The 19,221-nt window shown below is 45.5% G+C and overlaps 1 protein-coding gene across 1 annotated transcript in view; it reads right to left on the bottom strand.

The window, feature by feature from the left end:
* The window catches only part of LOC140914873 (lysosomal acid lipase/cholesteryl ester hydrolase-like), a 37,050-nt gene that overhangs the window by 6,767 nt on the left and 11,062 nt on the right, over nucleotides 1-19,221 (bottom strand). Inside the window, 6 exon segments of the mRNA XM_073353773.1 lie at nucleotides 1,124-1,195; nucleotides 3,383-3,523; nucleotides 6,900-7,036; nucleotides 10,222-10,331; nucleotides 14,314-14,512; nucleotides 17,028-17,142. Coding sequence (XP_073209874.1) covers nucleotides 1,124-1,195; nucleotides 3,383-3,523; nucleotides 6,900-7,036; nucleotides 10,222-10,331; nucleotides 14,314-14,512; nucleotides 17,028-17,142 — 774 coding nt within the window.

Here is a 19,221-nt window from a genome sequence, read left to right as displayed (position 1 = left end):
CAGTTCCCCCCTCTGCCTGAGGGGGCAGGAGCATTTCAATGGGGTCTTCTACCTCTCAGGAGGGTTCTCTAATGGGGACTTCCTCAGTCTCTCCTGTTGAAACTGTTCCACTATGGATAACTACTTAAAGAGAACAAAGGAGTCCAAGGGCACCTTAAAGACTAAGAGATTTATTTGGGCATCAGCTTTCGTGGGTAAAAACCATTTCTTCAGATGCATGGAGTGAAAATTACAGGTGCAGGCATTATATAATGACACATGGAGAGAAGGGAGTTACCCCACAAGTGGAGAACCAGTGTTGGCAGGGCAGATTCGATCAGGGTGGATGTAGTCCACTCCCAATAATAGATGAGGAGGTGTCAATTCCAGGAGTGGCAAAGCTTATTTGTAATGAGCCAGCCACCCCCAGCTCCTTGTTGTTTTTGTGGATACAGACTAACACAGCTACCCCCTGATACTTAAAGACAGGCACAAAGAGAGTGAGAATAACTCTGTAGCCTGGTGGTTAGAGCAAGCAGCTGTGAGGCGGGAGACCGAGGATCTACTCCCCCTGCTCCAATGACTTTCATGGGAAGAACTTCAACAGGAGAGACTGAGAGAGACCCACAGCAGACTATCCCATTGCCCAGCTGTTAGAGCACTCTCCCGTTTAAACCCTTTCCCCCTGATCAGGCCCGAGTGAATGTTCCAACCACTGAGTTAGAAGGTGGGCATTACCTCTTCACCCAGTTTTGGAACAGAACCTGATCCAACAGGCAGCCTCTGAGCTTGTCCACTGGATCAGGCCCTGCAGGCAACACAGGTAGGTGAACATCTTCCCCATTTGTGGCTTATTCTGTAGTCTACATGGCAGATAGGCATCCGGGCACCTATAATGAGGAAGCCACATGCATACCCAGAGACAGCAACATACATGCATAGGAAACTTTCACACCAAAGATTTAGGTGCTGAGTGAGTTTAGACTTCGACAGGGTCAGGCAGCAGCTAAGCAGGAGTTCTTTGGATCACAGAGGAGCCTAACATTGGATCTTAGGCACCTACGTACCTTTATGGATCTACGCCTAGCACAGTAGCCCTGACTTTGTTTCAGAGTATCAAGTACACTTATACTACATGAAATACCTGGCGCCAATGTAAGCCATTTTGTACAGATGTTCCAGCAGGTGAATGTCCGATGTACATGGCTAACCGACTCTGAAAAGAAAACATTTACTAATTGTTATCAACGTGGGATCCATTTGGTTAGATTCAGACTCACAGACTTTAAGGCCAGAAGGGACATCAAGATCATCTCGTCTGACCTCCTGCACGTTATTGGCTACAGAACCTCACCCACCTCACTCCTGTAATAGACCCATAACCTCTGGCTGAGTTTCTGAAGTCCTCAAATCAGGGTTTAAAGACTTCAAGTTACAAGAGAATCCACCCACATTTACTCTAATTTATACCAGCAAGTGACCCATGCCACACACTGCAGAAGAAGGCAAACCCACACTCCCAGCTTTCTAAAGCTAGAAAGCACCAGTTTTACCATTGCATGAAAAAGGACTAGAACACGTTACCCTTAAGATATAAAAACAGGGAACTTACAAACAAGTCTACAAAATAATTGGCTTAATGCTAAGAATTTACAGGTGGCATTTTGGCCACTAGAGGGAGTCCCTGTTATGTGAAGTCACTATTACTGAATAAACACAGTTTCTGTGATAAAAATAATTTTAAATGACTATAAAAACTAGAGTTTTCAAACCAGGTACATGCCTGACCTCATAAAAAATCCCATATACATGTATATTTAATAACAAAGACTTAATTAACTATGTGTTTTACTTTTTCCACAAACAAGGAAGAAAAATAATTTTTACATATATATTTTTCTAGCTATATTAGTACACTCAAAGACAATTACTTAATATTGTGAGACAATAACTTATATTTTCCATCAAATTTGGTTCTGAATTGAGAGTCACATTACTGATATACCCAATGTCAGAAAAAGCATTAATTGTTTATCTGCACCATTTAGAAAGGCTAGACCTTTCCTGAAATGGCTGTTTTAAATCGCTATCACATCTTTCTGTGGTTAATTTTTTATATTGAACTTATTAAATGTTTTAGGTCAGAGCAGACCTTGGTAGGGTTTATTTTATAATTTGGCTTTAAGACACTACCATGATTCTCAATTGTTAGAAAAATCTGACATACTATCACTGATTAAAAACTGGATATTTTTCTTACAATTAGATAAAACTTCTTTAATTAATTGTTTAATCTCAGTTTAACAAAAAGCAAAGGAGGACAAAGATGGTGAATCCAAATCAGTTTGCAAACTTCAGGCCATGCCATACCACCCATTTCTGAACAGAAGCCCCTACAGAAATCTACAAAGAGCTCTACTGAATAATCAATGGCAGGATATGGCCCACAGTATCTATTTAGACTAAAACAAGCTTCCAATTGTCAGAAGTACCTCTGGGAAATGGAGTGCTACTTCACTCTTATAGTCTGATAAATTCTGATTAGCAGCCTTACGGCAAGAGAACAATGTTTAATTCTTAATATGAGTTTAGTTACAGTAAACTTTGGAGAGTCACAGTTTCTTCCTGCTTCCTTCAGGGCACAGTACATTTGCCCTACCCCTGCCCCCATATAGCTCAGCTGGCTGGTATATGCAGGGATGGAGCATGGAACTATGGTTCCACCCACTCCACACACCTCCTTAGCCACTAGCTCATGAAGGGAAGAAAGCATTGGGCATGCAGACCCAGAACCTTCTTCTCACCCTTGTGCCTTACACACATGATCCAAGCAAGACTAAGATGCCACACAAGCAGAATGGGATGGAGAGCTTCTTCCCCCCTCCTCCTCCTGCATGGCCACGTAGTCTGAGGGCAAGAATGAGCCCATGGATAGACAGGATAAAGGTAAAATGAATCTTAGATTAAGAAAAGATAGCAAGTATTATGCACATGTCATTCATGGGTTGAAATTAGAGAATGGCCCTGTTGCCAAATTGGCTCTGAATCTTTAATACCTTGCAGTTGGTAAGTGGTGTTCAGACCCAGAAGCTTGTATCAACCAGATAGAGACATTTGTGAAATCTGGATCCAGGATTGGATTCAGACTCTCACCCCACCTGCTTTGGAAGGTTTGAACCTAGTGTTCTGGTTGATCCCATCACTAGTTAAAAGCCACCTTGGCATTGGTCAAAGTCACCAAGAAGCTCTTACTCCCTCAGAACATCACTGAGTTAAGCCACGTACTATGCATATATTTCCCCACATGAAAGTAGCTATGTGCCACACACACAGGGCACAAATGCTATTTACCTCAGAAATTATTTGAGCAGTATTTGTTTTAAATAGCCTGGTCCATACTTACCATATTTAAGTTTTGCTCATTACGCCCAGCCACAAAAGAGAGGACATATGCACAAAACTTATCCAGCTTGGTACACAATAGGGTAAGAGGCTTTTGCAGATGTTCACTCTGATGAAAGACTCCTTTAGTTCCAAATACAGTCTGAAAAGAAAATTATTCAGTAGCTGTCTCATTACAGTTCCATTTCATACAGATATGTTGCCACTTTACTCTTGAATATGAGCTAAGTATTCAGAGCTTGATGAAACCCTCTGACATCCTGTAATACTTCAGTTGTAATCCTGACCTTTCTTAGTTTACTGAGTGATAATCATGAAGGAAATTCTCTATCCATTCCCAAGTCAATGACCTCTGTTTCAGAATATATTTCAGTTGGTTGTAAGCCTGGTTACAGAATACAGCAGTCTTCTTCATTGCCACTAACACTCACCATATGCAAAGTCTTACTCTGTGTCCTCTCATTGCTGTAGTTCTAAAGGAGGATGTGAGACAGAGAGCCTTGGAGTCTGATGTTCTTTAGCCACAGAACAGATACAGCATACAAGCTTCTCTACTCTGCCCTAACAATATAATTAATCAGAATTCACAGAAAAAAAAATATACTAAACTGGAGTTAAGGCTGAGAGCAATAATTTAAAGGTAAAAATATTTCAGAGATGTTGTAATTATCCCCAAAACAAGATTTTCAAGTCCAGGAAATTCAGAATTCAGGCTACACTTTAGAGAAATGCAAACATGTTAAGGTAGAGAAATGCAAATTTAAGGCACACAAACTGCTCTGCCATGTAGTGATGCCATGCAATAACTATGTATTTATGGTTCATCCATCATAGTGTTTGTTTTCCCAGATTAGATTATATTGATTTTTAAGACACATTGTACTATTTTTGGGGTGGGGAGGTGGAGGGAATGGGACTTATAGTTTGTAAAGCTTGTTTATGGGATAATTACAGCAACCTTATAATGTTTTTACCTTAAGCTACTGATATGTCCTCTCAACATAACTCCAGTTTAACAAGTTTTTATCTAGGAATTTCCTTGGCTTTTTAAGTTGTTAAATATTTCACACATGAACACACACAAGAAAACCAAAGAAAATGTTATGATGTACATTTCTACCAATTTGAAGAATGAAGTATCAACCTTAAATCTTTATTTTAACATTTAGGGCCAGATTCATTGATAGCCTCTGACTGCTTTTTTTCTGGAGCAGCAGAAAGCAGCCAGGGCATAACGGCCATTTTCATCCACACTGGGTTATCTACATTCCTCTGCATGCATACCCCCACACTATTCCTCCCCCGACACTCCATTCCTCTGCACACATACATCCCAGCTTCAGGTCATGCGGTGAAGTAGAAAATTAGTCAGCCTCTGCTAAAGGAGAAACTTTCAGTTATGATGTATTATGGCAAAAAATGACCAATTATACTAAAAAAGGTCTTCAAATGTAGCCAATGTAGGAGATTTCAATAATTCTAACTATATGAAAAGTCTGAAGAGTCTGCATTATTCTGTTATTAAGATCATTTGGAAGAAAAGCAACCTGACTCAGATGCTACATTTCTTAAAGGACCACACAAACCCTTTTGATCCTAGTGGTTAGCAAAAATTTGGGAGGAGAAATTTATGATAGAGTCGAGGGGCTTTGATGCAATCTAGTTTATTTACAAAGAATATAAAAAGTTATGTTTCTCTGAACACAAGAGAACCCAAGATACACAAGATAGTCTCCTTGCTCACAGCCATAAGCCCCTTTTCTCCATAACCCCCTCCAAAAACTCTTTCTAGACTTCTCTTGGGGCTACATGCTATGCTTGTCCAGGCTGTGTCTGGAGCTTCCTTCTCTATTTGTTTCTGTGTGCTTCTCTGCTTCTCTCTCTCACACACACTCACACTCACAAATTCAGACAATACCTGGCAAGTTCAAATTCCTGAGTGGCTTTGGATGTGTTTTGGGTAGAGCTCACAATTACTTCACAACAGACCTTAACTGTTTCTATCATCTTAAAGGGGGGTGGGGGGGAGAGAGAGACACTGTAGCCACCAGCTTCAATGAGGTTATGAGATTTCAGTGATTTTTTAACTATCTGGGAAGTCTGAAGTATCTGCATTATTCTATTATTAAGATCATTTGAGACAAAAAATTAATTTTAAACTCAAAATTCAAGGATTTACTTTTAAATTCTCAGAAAATTCATATTGTACTCAAAAAACAAGAGCTGTCATTTTGAGGAGGATATTCTGCAGTCTTCATCTGTAGCAAAGTGGTTGAATGCTGGCTTTAAATTTAAATCTCAACTCAGTCTTAACTACAGAACCTCAACCAGCACTTCCATGATAGTCCATAGTTCAAGCCCACACCAGTGTTGTGGTAGTGATTCCTTTGAAATCACTTCCAATCTGATAATTCTCAGGTTTGCTTTGCATATAAAATACTAGTATACATTGAGTTAGTATGTATGTACATGCTGGCCAAAGGGGGCAGTTCTCATGGGGCCCCAGGAGCCGTTCCTGTGTAACTTTTACCTGCCTCCATAAACAGGAAATAGAATTCTAAGAAATTGTCATGGCTGTAGGACTAGCTACACCTCTGTCCCATGTCCGGTCTCTCTGGGTGCACCCTTCAGCTTTCAGGTCTCATGACTTTTTTCTGTCTTGGGACATAATTTTACAATTTTCCCACTCTTAGACTTGGCTCTGGGCTACAGTCCTCTGCATATCAACCATGGGTATCCAGTGGTTCTGACTGGATTTGGGCACCTGCAATTCTTCCCTTCAGGAGTCTTTGATTGGTGATGTACAGTGACCAGCCTTATTAGACAGAAGGATTTATTTATTTTGCAGTAAGAATAAGGCTTTTAGAGAAAAATGATTTTAAAACCATCTCTAAGCATATCTATCTTATGTACAGGCTTGCCATCCTGCGATGGTAAGTAGGCAGGCCAGTGTCCTGTGTTCCAGGGTCCCAGTAGGGTCCTTGTTCCCCTATTACTTCTTTCTTGAGAAAAGGTCACTTTTTAAACATGCTATAGTTCTTTTGTTCTTCTAGGCTCAGAAGGCAATCGAAGTAAAATCCTTAGAGCCAATAGGACTGCCACTGTCTCCGAACAACTCTTGAGTGTTTGTTGAGGGGTGAATTGTCTTGAGCCATTCTTTTCTTTCCTTCCTGTTTTTCCACACAGACTCTTGTTGAGTTAAAGAAATATAGTCATTCAGAAAACACCCCAATAACTAGGCCAACATGCAGTATTCATAAATCATCATAGAGCAGCTCCAAGTCCATCATAGAACTATCTGAATAATCAAATATTCAGGGCCAGATTCTCAGCTTTGCTGAGTTTACTTCCCAGTCCCACCTAACTCTTTTAGCCCCTGACATGCCCCCCAGTAGAAAGGGAGTACGGGGTACACAGCAGCTCTGCACCACCCAAGGATTCCCCTCTGCTTTTAGGCAGAGCAGATCAGGAGGAGTTGAAGCCAACAATCTGGCCCTATAGGTGGAGGAATGACATACCTTGAGCAGTGTTTCAGGAAGACTCACAAACTTTACCAGAGGGCTTTTGGCAAATGTAATTGTGGCTACCGGCCCCAAGGCAAAGAACATTTTTATTCTTTGAGCCAAGTCTGGCCTAATGGAAAATGCTATGAAACCTAAGAAAATACAAATTATTTTGTATTATTGCAAAGAAATCATCCATAATTAAAATAAATAGTTACCATGCAGCAAACTGAAGGTTAAAATGTATAAGTAGCCTTTTATCTATTCAAATGCTATATAATTGTTCTCCATGCTCACTGAAGTAGGACAAAAAGTAATGAATCTGAAGCAAGGGAGATTTAGGTTCGAGATTAGGAAAAAATTCCTAACTATAAGAGTTGTTGAACTCTGGAATAGGCTTCCAAAGGAGCTTGAGAAATCCCCATCATTGGAGGTTCATAAGAACTGGTTTAACAAATAACTGTCAGGGATGATCTAGGTTTACTTGGTCCTGCCTCAAGTACAGGGGGCTGTACTTGATGACTTGTCGAGGTCCCTTACAGCCCTATGATTCCATATTATCACAGCAAAATGTTCATCCTAAATCTCCATTTAGTCTTCATTGGGAAAAATTAAGTTTTGGGGTATTGTTCAGATGGATTCAGGTGGCCAAGAGTCAGATTATAGTTTCAACTTGTTTTGGTGTAGAACCAAATTTTCTATTAACCAGATTTCTTGATGATTCCAGAATCTTTCCTATCAAGTTTCCAAAATTCCCATAAAATATTTTCTGAGTTTTATGATGCCCAGTTTCTAAAGCACTATTTATAGGGTTGTAAATTAATTGTTCACATTCAAAACTATATTTAAAAGACTATTAAAACTGTGACTTAAATTCACAAGGGCAGGCAAATGTTCAGAGAAAAAAGAAATACACTGTACTGTGAGTAATTGCACAGCGTTTTAAGAAGCAATTAAAATGGCCTTAACAATGTCTATGTATAGAAGATATATGGTACTATTTGTATTCTAAGGCTGGGATTTTCAAAGGTGCCTAGCGGAGATGGGTGCTTAACTTCTATTTATGCCTTTGAAAATCCCAGCCTAAATGCATGTTTTATCACTTTTGTCTTAGAGCCTAATACTGTTCTGACTCAAGGAGAAAAAAGGGGAAAAGGATATTATGCAAGAAGTGGTAACAGGCTTCCTGCTCCCAACCACCATTTTTTGTCTTTTCCCCACTTTTTTCAAATGGCAATGGTGCAACATGGCATACCAGCCTATATCCCCCATCCCACTGTCACCAACCGATCCTATGGGTAAACCAGGAACCCTCAAGTGACTGCAAATGAATCAAATCCCTCATTGTATTCATACACTAGGGACTGAGTTGACTTTCTGTACTCACGGTATACGTAGTAAACAATTTGTAAATACTGATTTAGTGGCTATAATACCAGCAATTTGTTTTTAAATAGCAGAATAGCCAATACCAAGCACACAAAAATCCTGCATCAGGCCCCACTAAAATAATAAGATTGGCTTGAAATTAAATAATGTTTAGGTTCTTTTTATTTGCCTTCTGGTGTTTGAGCTGCAAGAGTTTGTGTTTTTAATCTTCTCTCCAAAACATGAGTAATGGGATACAGGAGTCTGGTCTTATTGGGATCCACTGCTAAAGGATCCCCCCCCCCCAGCCTAAGAGGGGGGTCCACAGGACCTGGAAAACCAAATAACTACGGGGGACAACTAATGAACAACAGGGACAGGAGTGCGGTCAAAGGGTCAAACGAAGGGAACTGGATGGGGACACCGAGCAGAGAACCCCAGACAGCGCCCACTGCTCCTCAAAGGCATCAAGGGAGTCAGTGGACAACGCCCAGAGGAACTCTGCCCAGAGGTGTGAATGGACGGAGGACACAGGAGTCTGGTCCTATTGGGATCCAGGACGTGGGCGGGCAGAGCTCGTCCACTACAAAGGATTCCCCCCCCAGCCTAAGGGGGAGATCCACAGGGCCTGGAGAGCCAACTAGTTACGGGGGACAACTAATGAAAAACAGGGACGGGAGTGCGGTCAAAGGGTCAAACGAAGGGAACCGGACGGGGACACCGAGCAGAGAACTCCGGACAGTGCCCACCGCTCCTCAAAGGCATCAAGGGAGTCAGTGGACGCCGCCCAGAGGAACTCCGCTCGGAGGCGTGAATGGACGGAGGACAAAGGAGTCTGGTCGAAGGCAAATATATTGGCCACTGGATGAACAGTTTTCTGTTCCCTGAGTGACCAGAGCAGGTGCTGCCCTAGAGCAATCAGGAACCTGCCAGAACCAATTAAGACAGGCAAGCTAATCAAGACACCTGTAGCCAATTAAGAACTTTCTGGATTCAATTATGGCAGTTAGGCTAATCAGGACACCTGGTTTAAAAAGGACCTCCCAACAGTTAGTAGGGGGTCGTGCCAGGAGCAGAAAGTGAGAAGGTGTGCTGCTGGAGGAGTGAAGAGTTCAAGTGTGATCAGGCTTCAGGAGGAAGATACCGCAGTGAGGATAAAGAAGGTGCTGGGGGGAAGGCAATGGGGAAGTAGCCCAGGAAGTTGTAGCTGTCACGCAGCTGATACAGGGAACATTGTGGACAGCTGCTATCCACAGGGCCCTGGGCTGGAACCCAGAGTAGAGGGTGGGCCTGGGTTCCCTCGCATCCCCCCAACTCCTGATCGGACACAGGAGGAGTTGAATCTGGTCTGTGAGAAACACCAGAAGGGAAGGTCTAAACTGGAAAGGGATCCGCCCTGACCCACTAGGTGGGACCCAGAAACTGCAGGGATTGTTCTCCGTTTCCCCCATGCTGGCCAGTGATGAGGTTAGCTGAGTGGATGGCAGGTTTGAGCCACTAGCAAGAATGGCCAAACTGAGGGCTGCTGTGAATCACTGAGGCAAGCAAATCCACCAATAAGCGCAGGACCCACCGAGGCAGAGGAGGAACTTTGTCACACAGCATTGACTGCAGGAGATGGCAACAAATATTGTGAGGCTTGTGATAAAATTGCAGGAGCTGGCAAAACTATAATAACCAAAGACACCATGCAAGCTTTCACAGTGACCACCTTCTAAATAATTGTTTGATATCAACAAACCTTACCAAGAAAGTCTAAAAGGATGTCAGGAACCAATTTGTTTGCTTAGTTCAGACACACAAAAATTGTTCTGAGAAAAGTTATCCAAACGTTGACAATTTCAGTTTAGAAAGTATTTCTACCTTTAACTTTTAAGCTAGGGAGAAAGGGAGTTAATAACCGAAGTCCACATCCTGCTGGGATGTAAATAGGATGCTATGGTATACCAGCTTGCATTCCTTCACCTACCTACAGTTGTGCCCTCTGAATGGGCAACATAGTACAGCTGCTTTTGTTCCGTTTTATTCATGGCAAAGTAGAGAACTGCTGGAATGTCATATTTACCCATCTCATCAAAACTACAGAGAGGAAACACAAAAGGCTTACATACATTAATTACCATAGTTTCAACTACATTAGAATGCACATTAGTAAATCTCAAGTTTGTTAGCTAAGTAAAACAGAAACTGTTCAATGTCCTCCCTGTGGAAGGAAAAGGCCGGGGTAGGGAGCGTCGAATCGTGGAGGTCAACGAATGGCTACGCAGGTGGTGTCGGAGAGAAGGCTTTGGATTCTTTGACCATGGGATGGTGTTCCATGAAGGAGGAGTGCTGGGCAGAGACGGGCTCCGCCTAACGAAGAGAGGGAAGAGCATCTTTGTGAGCAGGCTGGCTAACCTAGTGAGGAGGGCTTTAAACTAGGTTCACCGGGGGAAGGAGACCAAAGCCCTGAGGTAAGTGGGAAAGCAGGATACCGGGAGGAAGCACAGGCAGGAATGTCTGTGAGGGGAGGGCTCCTACCTCATACTGAGAATGGGGGGCGATCAGCAGGTTATCTCAAGTGCCTATATACAAATGCACAAAGCCTTGGAAACAAGCAGGGAGAACTGGAGGTCCTGGTGATGTCAAGGAATTATGACGTGATTGGAATAACAGAGACTTGGTGGGATAACTCACATGACTGGAGTACTGTCATGGATGGATATAAGCTGTTCAGGAAGGACAGGCAGGGCAGAAAAGGTGGGGGAGTTGCATTGTTTGTAAGGGAGCAGTATGACTGCTCAGAGCTCCGGTATGAAACTGCAGAAAAACCTGAGTGTCTCTGGATTAAGTTTAGAAGCGTGAGCAACAAGGGTGATGTAGTGGTGGAAGTCTGCTATAGACCACCGGACCAGGGGGATGAGGTGGATGAGGCTTTCTTCCGGCAACTTGCAGAAGCTACTAGATCGCACGCCCTGGTTCTCATGGGTGACTTTAATTTTCCTGATATCTGCTGGGAGAGCAATACAGCAGTGCACAGACAATCCAGGAAGTTTTTGGAAAATGTAGGGGACAATTTCCTGGTGCAAGTGCTAGAGGAACCAACTGGGGGGGGGGAGCTTTTCTTGACCTGCTGCTCACAAACCGGGAAGAATTAGTGGGGGAAGCAAAAGTGGATGGGAATCTGGGAGGCAGTGACCATGAGTTGGTCGAGTTCAGGATCCTGACACAGGGAAGAAAGGTAAGCAGCAGAATACGGACCCTGGACTTCAGGAAAGCAGACTTCGACTCCCTCAGGGAACAGATGGGTAAGATCCCCTGGGGGAATAACATGAATGGGAAAGGAGTCCAGGAGAGCTGGCTGTATTTCAAAGAATCCCTATTGAGGTTACAGGGACAAACCATCCCGATGTGTCGAAAGGATAGTAAATATGGCAGGCGACCAGCTTGGCTTAACAGTGAAATCCTTGCAGATCTTAAACATAAAAAAGAAGCTTACAAGAAGTGGAAGATTGGACAAATGACCAGGGAAGAGTATGAAAATATTGCTCGGGCATGTAGGAATGAAATCAGGAGGGCCAAATTGCACCTGGAGCTGCAGCTAGCAAGAGATGTTAAGAGTAACAAGAAGGGTTTCTTCAGGTATGTTGGCAACAAGAAGAAAGCCAAGGAAAGTGTGGGCCCCTTACTGAACGAGGGAGGCAACCTAGTGACAGAGGATGTGGAAAAAGCTAATGTACTCAATGCTCTTTTTGCCTCTGTCTTCACGAACAAGGTCAGCTCCCAGACTGCTGCGCTGGGCATCACAGCATGGGGAGTAGGTGGCCAGCCCTCTGTGGAGAAAGAGGTGGTTAGGGACTATTTAGAAAAGCTGGACGTGCACAAGTCCAGGGGGCTGGACGCGTTGCATCCGAGAGTGCTAAAGGAATTGGCGGCTGTGATTGCAGAGCCATTGGCCATTATCTTTGAAAACTCGTGGCGAACGGGGGAAGTCCCGGATGACTGGAAAAAGGCTAATGTAGTGCCAATCTTTAAAAAAGGGAAGAAAGAGGATCCTGGGAACTACAGGCCAGTCAGTCTCACCTCAGTCCCCAGAAAAATCATGGAGCAGGTCCTCAAGGAATCAATCCTGAAGCACTTACACGAGAGGAAAATGATCAGGAACAGTCAGCATGGATTCACCAAGGGAAGGTCATGCCTGACTAATCTAATCCCCTTCTATGATGAGATTACTGGTTCTGTGGATGAAGGGAAAGCAGTGGATGTATTGTTTCTTGACTTTAGCAAAGCTTTTGACACGGTCTCCCACAGTATTCTTGTCAGCAAGTTAAGGAAGTATGGGCTGGATGAATGCATTATAAGGTGGGTAGAAAGTTGGCTAGATTGTCGGGCTCAATGGGTAGTGATCAATAGCTCCATGTCTAGTTGGCAGCCGGTATCGAGTGGAGTGCCCCAAGGGTCGGTCCTGGGGCTGGTTTTGTTCAATATCTTCATAAATGATCTGGAGGATGGTGTGGATTGCACTCTCAGCAAATTTGCGGATGATACTAAACTAGGAGGAGTGGTAGATATGCTGGAGGGCAGGGATAGGATACAGAGGGACCTAGACAAATTGGAGGATTGGGCCAAAAGAAATCTGATGAGGTTCAACAAGGATAAGTGCAGGGTCCTGCACTTAGGACGGAAGAATCCCATGCACCGCTACAGACTAGGGACTGAAAGGCTAGGCAGCAGTTCCGCAGAAAAGGACCTAGGGGTGACAGTGTAAGCATGATATGAGTCAACAGTGTGCCCTTGTTGCCAAGAAGGCCAATGGCATTTTGGGATGTATAAGTAGGGGCATAGCCAGCAGATTGAGGGACGTGATCGTTCCCCTCTATTCGACATTGGTGAGGCCTCATCTGGAGTACTGTGTCCAGTTTTGGGCCCCACACTACAAGAAGGATGTGGATAAATTGGAGAGAGTCTAGCGAAGGGCAAAAAAAATGATTAGGGGTCTGGAACACATGACTTATGAGGAGAGGCTGAGGGAACTGGGATTGTTTAGTCTGCAGAAGAGAAGAATGAGGGGGGATTTGATAGCTGCTTTCAACTACCTGAGAGGTGGTTCCAAAGAGGATGGTTCTAGACTATTCTCAGTGGTAGAAGATGACAGGACAAGGAATAATGGTCTCAAGTTGCAGTGGGGGAGGTTTAGGTTGGCTATTAGGAAAAACTTTTTCAGTAGGAGGGTGGTGAAACACTGGAATGCGTTACCTAGGGAGGTGGTGGAATCTCCTTCCTTAGATATTTTTAAGGTCAGGCTTGACAAAGCCCTGGCTGGGATGATTTAGTTGGGGATTGATCCTGCTTTGAGCAGGGGATTGGACTAGATGACTTCCTGAGGTCCCTTCCAACCCTGATATTCTATGATTCTATGACTAAGTCAAACCATTTAGAGGTTTGGGTTCTTGGCCTCACTTCAGAAAGTAAGGCAGCTCTGTCTCCAGAGATCAAGGCAGAAGCATTTCAGCTCAGGAGACCTGAGATTAGTGCAATGTGCCAAAGCACCAAGCCATGGGCCTTTCCCCATGCCCATGAGGAGCTACAGACAGGAGAACCCTTCAGTCTCATACCAGTTTTGATACTTTGACTCTGAATAGGTGGTTTTTTCTCTCATTTGCTCCATTGCCATTGGTTGTCCATGCCACTTTATCCTGACTCTCTCCTATCACTGCAGCCCTTCAGCTGCTCAATCTCACTGTCACTGTCCATTATGCTTCTTATCTTCCTTTTCTTCCTCCTCCCCTAACTCACTTCAGTATCCACCTCCCTTTAACCACACCCTTCCCTTACACCTTCAGTCCCTCCCCACCATTCCTCTCCCGCACTTCAGCCCCAATGGGTGCCCTGTGTCTTTTTATCATACTGCTTGTCATTATAGGCCCCCTCCCACTTTTGGGTCACTACCAATCTGTGCTAGGTATCAGCTAATAATGTGAAAGGGAAAGATTCCCCTATCCCATTATCTATCCCCCAGCCCAGCCAGTCACCAAGGACCCAGCCAGTTCCATTTTTAGTAGTTCTAAATAATTCACTCTACCTGAATTCCCAGAACTTTTGTTGGTCAGGTTTAAGTGTCTTGTGTTTTGTAGACCAAGTGTTCCCTCTGCTGTTTCCCAACCAAACATCAAAGCCTGCATCTGCTAGCACGAAGCCCAGGCTGTTGTTGTCCAGGTTTGAAATCCAGTGAGTAGCATCTCCTAGGACTGGATGTTGCAAAAACACTACTGGCTTTTGCCCTGAAAAGGAAGAACATTTTATTAGGGTACGGCAGTAGCTCCACAGTAGTGAAGGTTGTGTTACAGAGTTTGCTTTAACAGGACCTTATTTTGTAAAAGTCTCATTGAAATGGCAAAAATCAAAACATAGAATAAAATTGGGGCATGACTGGGTTTTTCATGCTGATTTGATGAAAAGTGGATCGATAGAGAAAGAATAATAAGGTCAAAGGTCACCTCTTTTGGCAATTTCCCACTGGACTGTGTCACTTTTTGCACGCCTTTTGCAAGAAATCTAAAGCTCTGGGATCTGTTCTTTGCCCACATTGTGACTCCTCATGTGCAGATTCCAAGAATAGGAGTTATACATTGGTACTTTCTGTCTGTGGAGTATTTTAGAGCTTTGGCATCTGAATGGCATATTTGTGTGACTTACAGAGGGGCAACAATGTATTAGTCTCTAAGGTGCCACAAGTACTCCTTTTCTTTTTGCAGATACAAACTAACACGGCTGCTACTCTAAAACAAATGTTGAGAGCCTCTCCCCAAATATGCCTGTAATCTAGGTGAAAGGTCCTTGAGTGGGGCAAGAGGAGACCTGGGGTTCAAATCTCATCTATTTTAACTGCAGGTGAAATTCCTGTGTGTTACAGAGTGGCTGGCTCCTATAAATGAGCTATGTTGGAACTTCTGGTTACAGAGAAATTGCATGTTGTTTGTGTAATAAACCAGCTACCAGAAGGTGTGCTACTGAGGCAAGAGAGCCTGTCATGGAGTTCTTCGGGTATCTGAAAGGACGAACTGAGGCAGGCTCACCTGGATTACTGAAGGGCACTCCAGGTGGGGCTGCCTTATCACACCATGCCACGAAACCCAAATTAGAAGACAGTCAGGAAGGAGTCTGGAGATCTAGAACCCAGATCTCTAATTAATGTGACAAACCCAACTGCATCACACTGCCACTCAGAGTGATTAAACCAGGTTGGATTATCTTTTTTCCAACCTGTGTAAACTACAGACCTTTTCCCAAAGCCAGGGATAGAACACAGGAGGCTACTGCTGACTAGTAAACAGTTATGTAAATCACTGGGAAAGTGTGTGTCAAATCCTCCTTCACTGGCTAGTCTCCAAAAGGTGGGGGCAGTTACTGCTGGAGCTCAACAGTAAAAGTCTAAAATACGGATTGGAAGGCCTAGCCCTTCACACCCTGCTGCTGATCTATGTGGGAGGATGGCATTTTTGCATGTGAATCACATAGTGTAAAGATCTCTTTAAAATAGATCTTTGTACTTGAAAATGTGAGTAATCTGTAAATTAAAGTGTGACTCACCAATTGAAATGTGTATGTTGTCACACACTTTGCTTATGTAACCCATTGCTCAGTGTGTCCTCTGTGATTCTCTGGACCCAATCCATAGACCAGTGATCACCAGCCGGTCGATTGTGATTAACTAGTCGATCCTAGAGGAACTTCCAGGCAATCACAATCTCCGGCGGCACAGTGGGGCTGCTGCTAAGACAGGCTCCCATGCTGCTCCCAGGAGCGGTCAGCCAGCGCGGCCCCAAGGAAAGGGTCTCCCTCTGTGCGCTGCTCCTGCCTGCAAGCATCACCCCCACAGTTCCCATTGGCCAGGAACGGGGAGCTGTGGCCAATGGGAGCTGGGGGGGCAGTGCTTGTAGAGAGGGGCAGCACACAGAGCCACATGCTACCCACCCCCATTTCCCCCCTCCCCAGGGCCACAGGGGTACGTTGGTCCCTTCTGGGAGCGGTGTGGGGCTCGCGTAGGCAGGGAGTCTGCCTTAGCAGCAGCCACGCTGCACAACTGGGAGCCACCAGAGGTAAATACTGCCCGGTGGGAGGCCGCATCCCAACCCCCAGCACTGTACCCCCTCCTGCACCCCAACACTCTGCCCCAGCCCGGAGCCCCCTCCTGCACCCAAACTCCCTCCCAGAGCTTGCACCTCTCACCCACTTTTGCACCCCAACCCTCTGCTCCAGGCTCAGCCCAAAGCCCCCTCCCACACTGCAAACCCCTTGGCCCCAGCCCAGAACCCATACTCCCTCCCCCTACCCCAGCCTGATGAAAGTGAGTGAGGGTGGGAGACAGCAAGTGACGGGGAGGGGGGGAGATGTAGTGGATGGGGTGGGCTTTGGGGAAGGGGTGGGGCCTAGGGGAAGGGGTGGGATAGATCCTGGGTTGCCCTTAAATTCAAAAAGTGACCTTGGGCGTAAAAAGGTTGGAGACTGCTGCCATAGAGAATGCAATTCTGTGTTAGCTCTCAGCCTTGCTCTTTAGTACAAGCTAAAGACTCATGCTTTTAGCAGTGGAGGTTATCAGTTCTACGCCAAGTTTTGGTCAAGATGGTGTCTATATCCCTTATTAGCATCTTTGAAGGTTGAAAACTATGTTTCATGGTGGCAAAGAAATGGGCAGAAATTGTATTGCAGCTGCATTTACTCGAGTGCAATTTAGGGGACTGTTTTTTAGAAACTTGGACCACCAAGCCTTCCTTACTTCATACAAATAACTCATACCTGTGTTCCCACTGTTCTTCCCACCAGGAATTCTGTTAACGCTAAGGATATATCCATCTTCTGTTGTAACTTCATATTCCTCACTGGGGTATCCATGGTACCTGATGATTTCAGTCTGCAGGGAGCCAAATAAAGGTTTGTTTATACATATATCCATTTTTCACATTGTGTGCGCACTGAGGTCTCTTGAAGGAAACATTGGTCCCAATCCACATGTCCACTTGAGCTCTTGCTCAACACAGGAGGCACAGGAAGAAGGTGCCACCTTTGTGCTCTTCCAGGTCCCAGGGCTGCTGAGGACTGGTTCATTTACCAAGAGTTATAATTATGTGAGCTGGTAATGGCCCGAAAGCGATCACTGAAGCACAGCAAAGCTCTGAGCCCTCCCTTTAACCCCGGGGGAAACAGATGGCCAGGAAGGGCTGTTGATGCAATATGCTGTAACATCACCATAGAAGGCACCTGTGATTCACCTGGGTAGTGCAGCCTCTACACCAGGGGTCACTAACCGGTAGATTGCAATTGACTGGTCAATCCTAGAGGATCTCCCAGTCGATTGCGATCTCCGGCGGCACAGCGGGGCTTCCGCTAAGACAGGCTTCCTGTCTGCTCTGGCCCCACACTGCTCCTGGAAGTGGCCAGCGCAACCCTGAAGCCCCAGGGATCGGGCGCAGGGCAGGATTCTCCCTCCGTGCACTGCTCCTGCCTGCAAGCACTGCCCCCGCAGCTCCCATTGGCCGGGAATGGGGAGCTGTGGCCAATGGGAGCTGCAGGGGCGGTGCTTGCAGAGAGGGGCAGCATGTGGAGCCCACCCCGTCCCTCTGGGGCCACAGGGCTGTGTTGGCCCCTTCTGGGAGTGGCATGGGGTTGGGGTAGGCAGGGAGCCTGTCTTAGAGGCAGCCACGCTGCACCACCGACTGGGAGTCGCCAGAGGTAAGTGCTGCCTGGTGGGAGGCCGCATCCCAACTCCCAGCCCTGAGCCCCCTCCTGGATAACCCTGAACCCCCTCCTGCACCCCAAGCCCCAGCCCTGACTCCCCTCCCAGAGCCAGCACCCTACCCCCTCCTGTACCCCAACACTCTGCCTCAGCCCTGACCCCCCCTCCCAGAGCCAGGACCCTGTACCCCTCCTGCACCCCAACACTCTGCTCCAGCCAGGAGCACCCAAACTCCTCCCCAGAGCTGCACCGCTCACCTACTCCTCCACCCCAACCCCCTGCCCCAGGCTCAGCCCAGAGCCCCCTCCCACACTGCAAACCCCTCAGCCCCAGCCCAGAGCCCACACCCCCTCCTGAACCCAAACCCCCACCCCCTATCCAAGCCCAGTGAAAGTGAGTGAGGGTGGGGGAGAGCAGTGATGGGGGGGATAGAGTGGGTGGGGCAGGTCTTTGAGGAAGGAGGGACCTCAGGGAAGGGGCGGGGTAGATCCTGGGTTGCCCTTAAATTCAGAAAGTGATCTTGGGTGTAAAAAAATTGGAGAGCACTGCTTTACACTGTGTAATAGTCAGATTTCAATGCTGCATCCCTAAAAATGATAAAGAATTACAAGCCATTCTAAATTTCTGGGATTAGATCATCAGTTAAATTCAAACATCAAAATCAAGAAACTTGATTATATATATCTACTGTATTTTAGATTTTTCAGGAGTAGTCATCACCATAGTGCTGGTATCTAAGTACGGAGTGGATTAGGGAGTTGGCTAAGCCCTGGTCTACACTAGGACTTTAGGTCGAATTTAGCAGCGTTAAATCGATGTAAACCTGCACCCGTCCACACAATGAAGCCCTTTATTTCGACTTAAAGGGCTCTTAAAATTGATTTCCTTACTCCACCCCCTGACGAGTGGATTAGCGCTTAAATCGGCCTTGCCGGGTCGAATTTGGGGTACTGTGGACACAATTCGACGGTATTGGCCTCTGGGAGCTATCCCAGCGTGCTCTATTGTGACCGCTCTGGACAGCACTCTCAACTCAGATGCACTGGTCAGGTAGACAGGAAAAGAACTGCGAACTTTTGAATCTCATTTCCTGTTTGGCCAGCGTGGCAAGCTGCAGGTGACCATGCAGCGCTCATCAGCAGAGGTGACCATGATGGAGTCCCAGAATCACAAAAGAGCTCCAGCATGGACTGAACGGGAGGTATGGGATCTGATCGCTGTATGGGGAGAGGAATCCGTGCTAGCAGAACTCCGTTC

The sequence above is a fragment of the Lepidochelys kempii genome, chromosome 7, assembly GCF_965140265.1.
Source record: "Lepidochelys kempii isolate rLepKem1 chromosome 7, rLepKem1.hap2, whole genome shotgun sequence".
Taxonomy (NCBI): domain Eukaryota; kingdom Metazoa; phylum Chordata; order Testudines; family Cheloniidae; genus Lepidochelys; species Lepidochelys kempii.
This window is presented reverse-complemented; position numbering and strand designations above follow the sequence as displayed.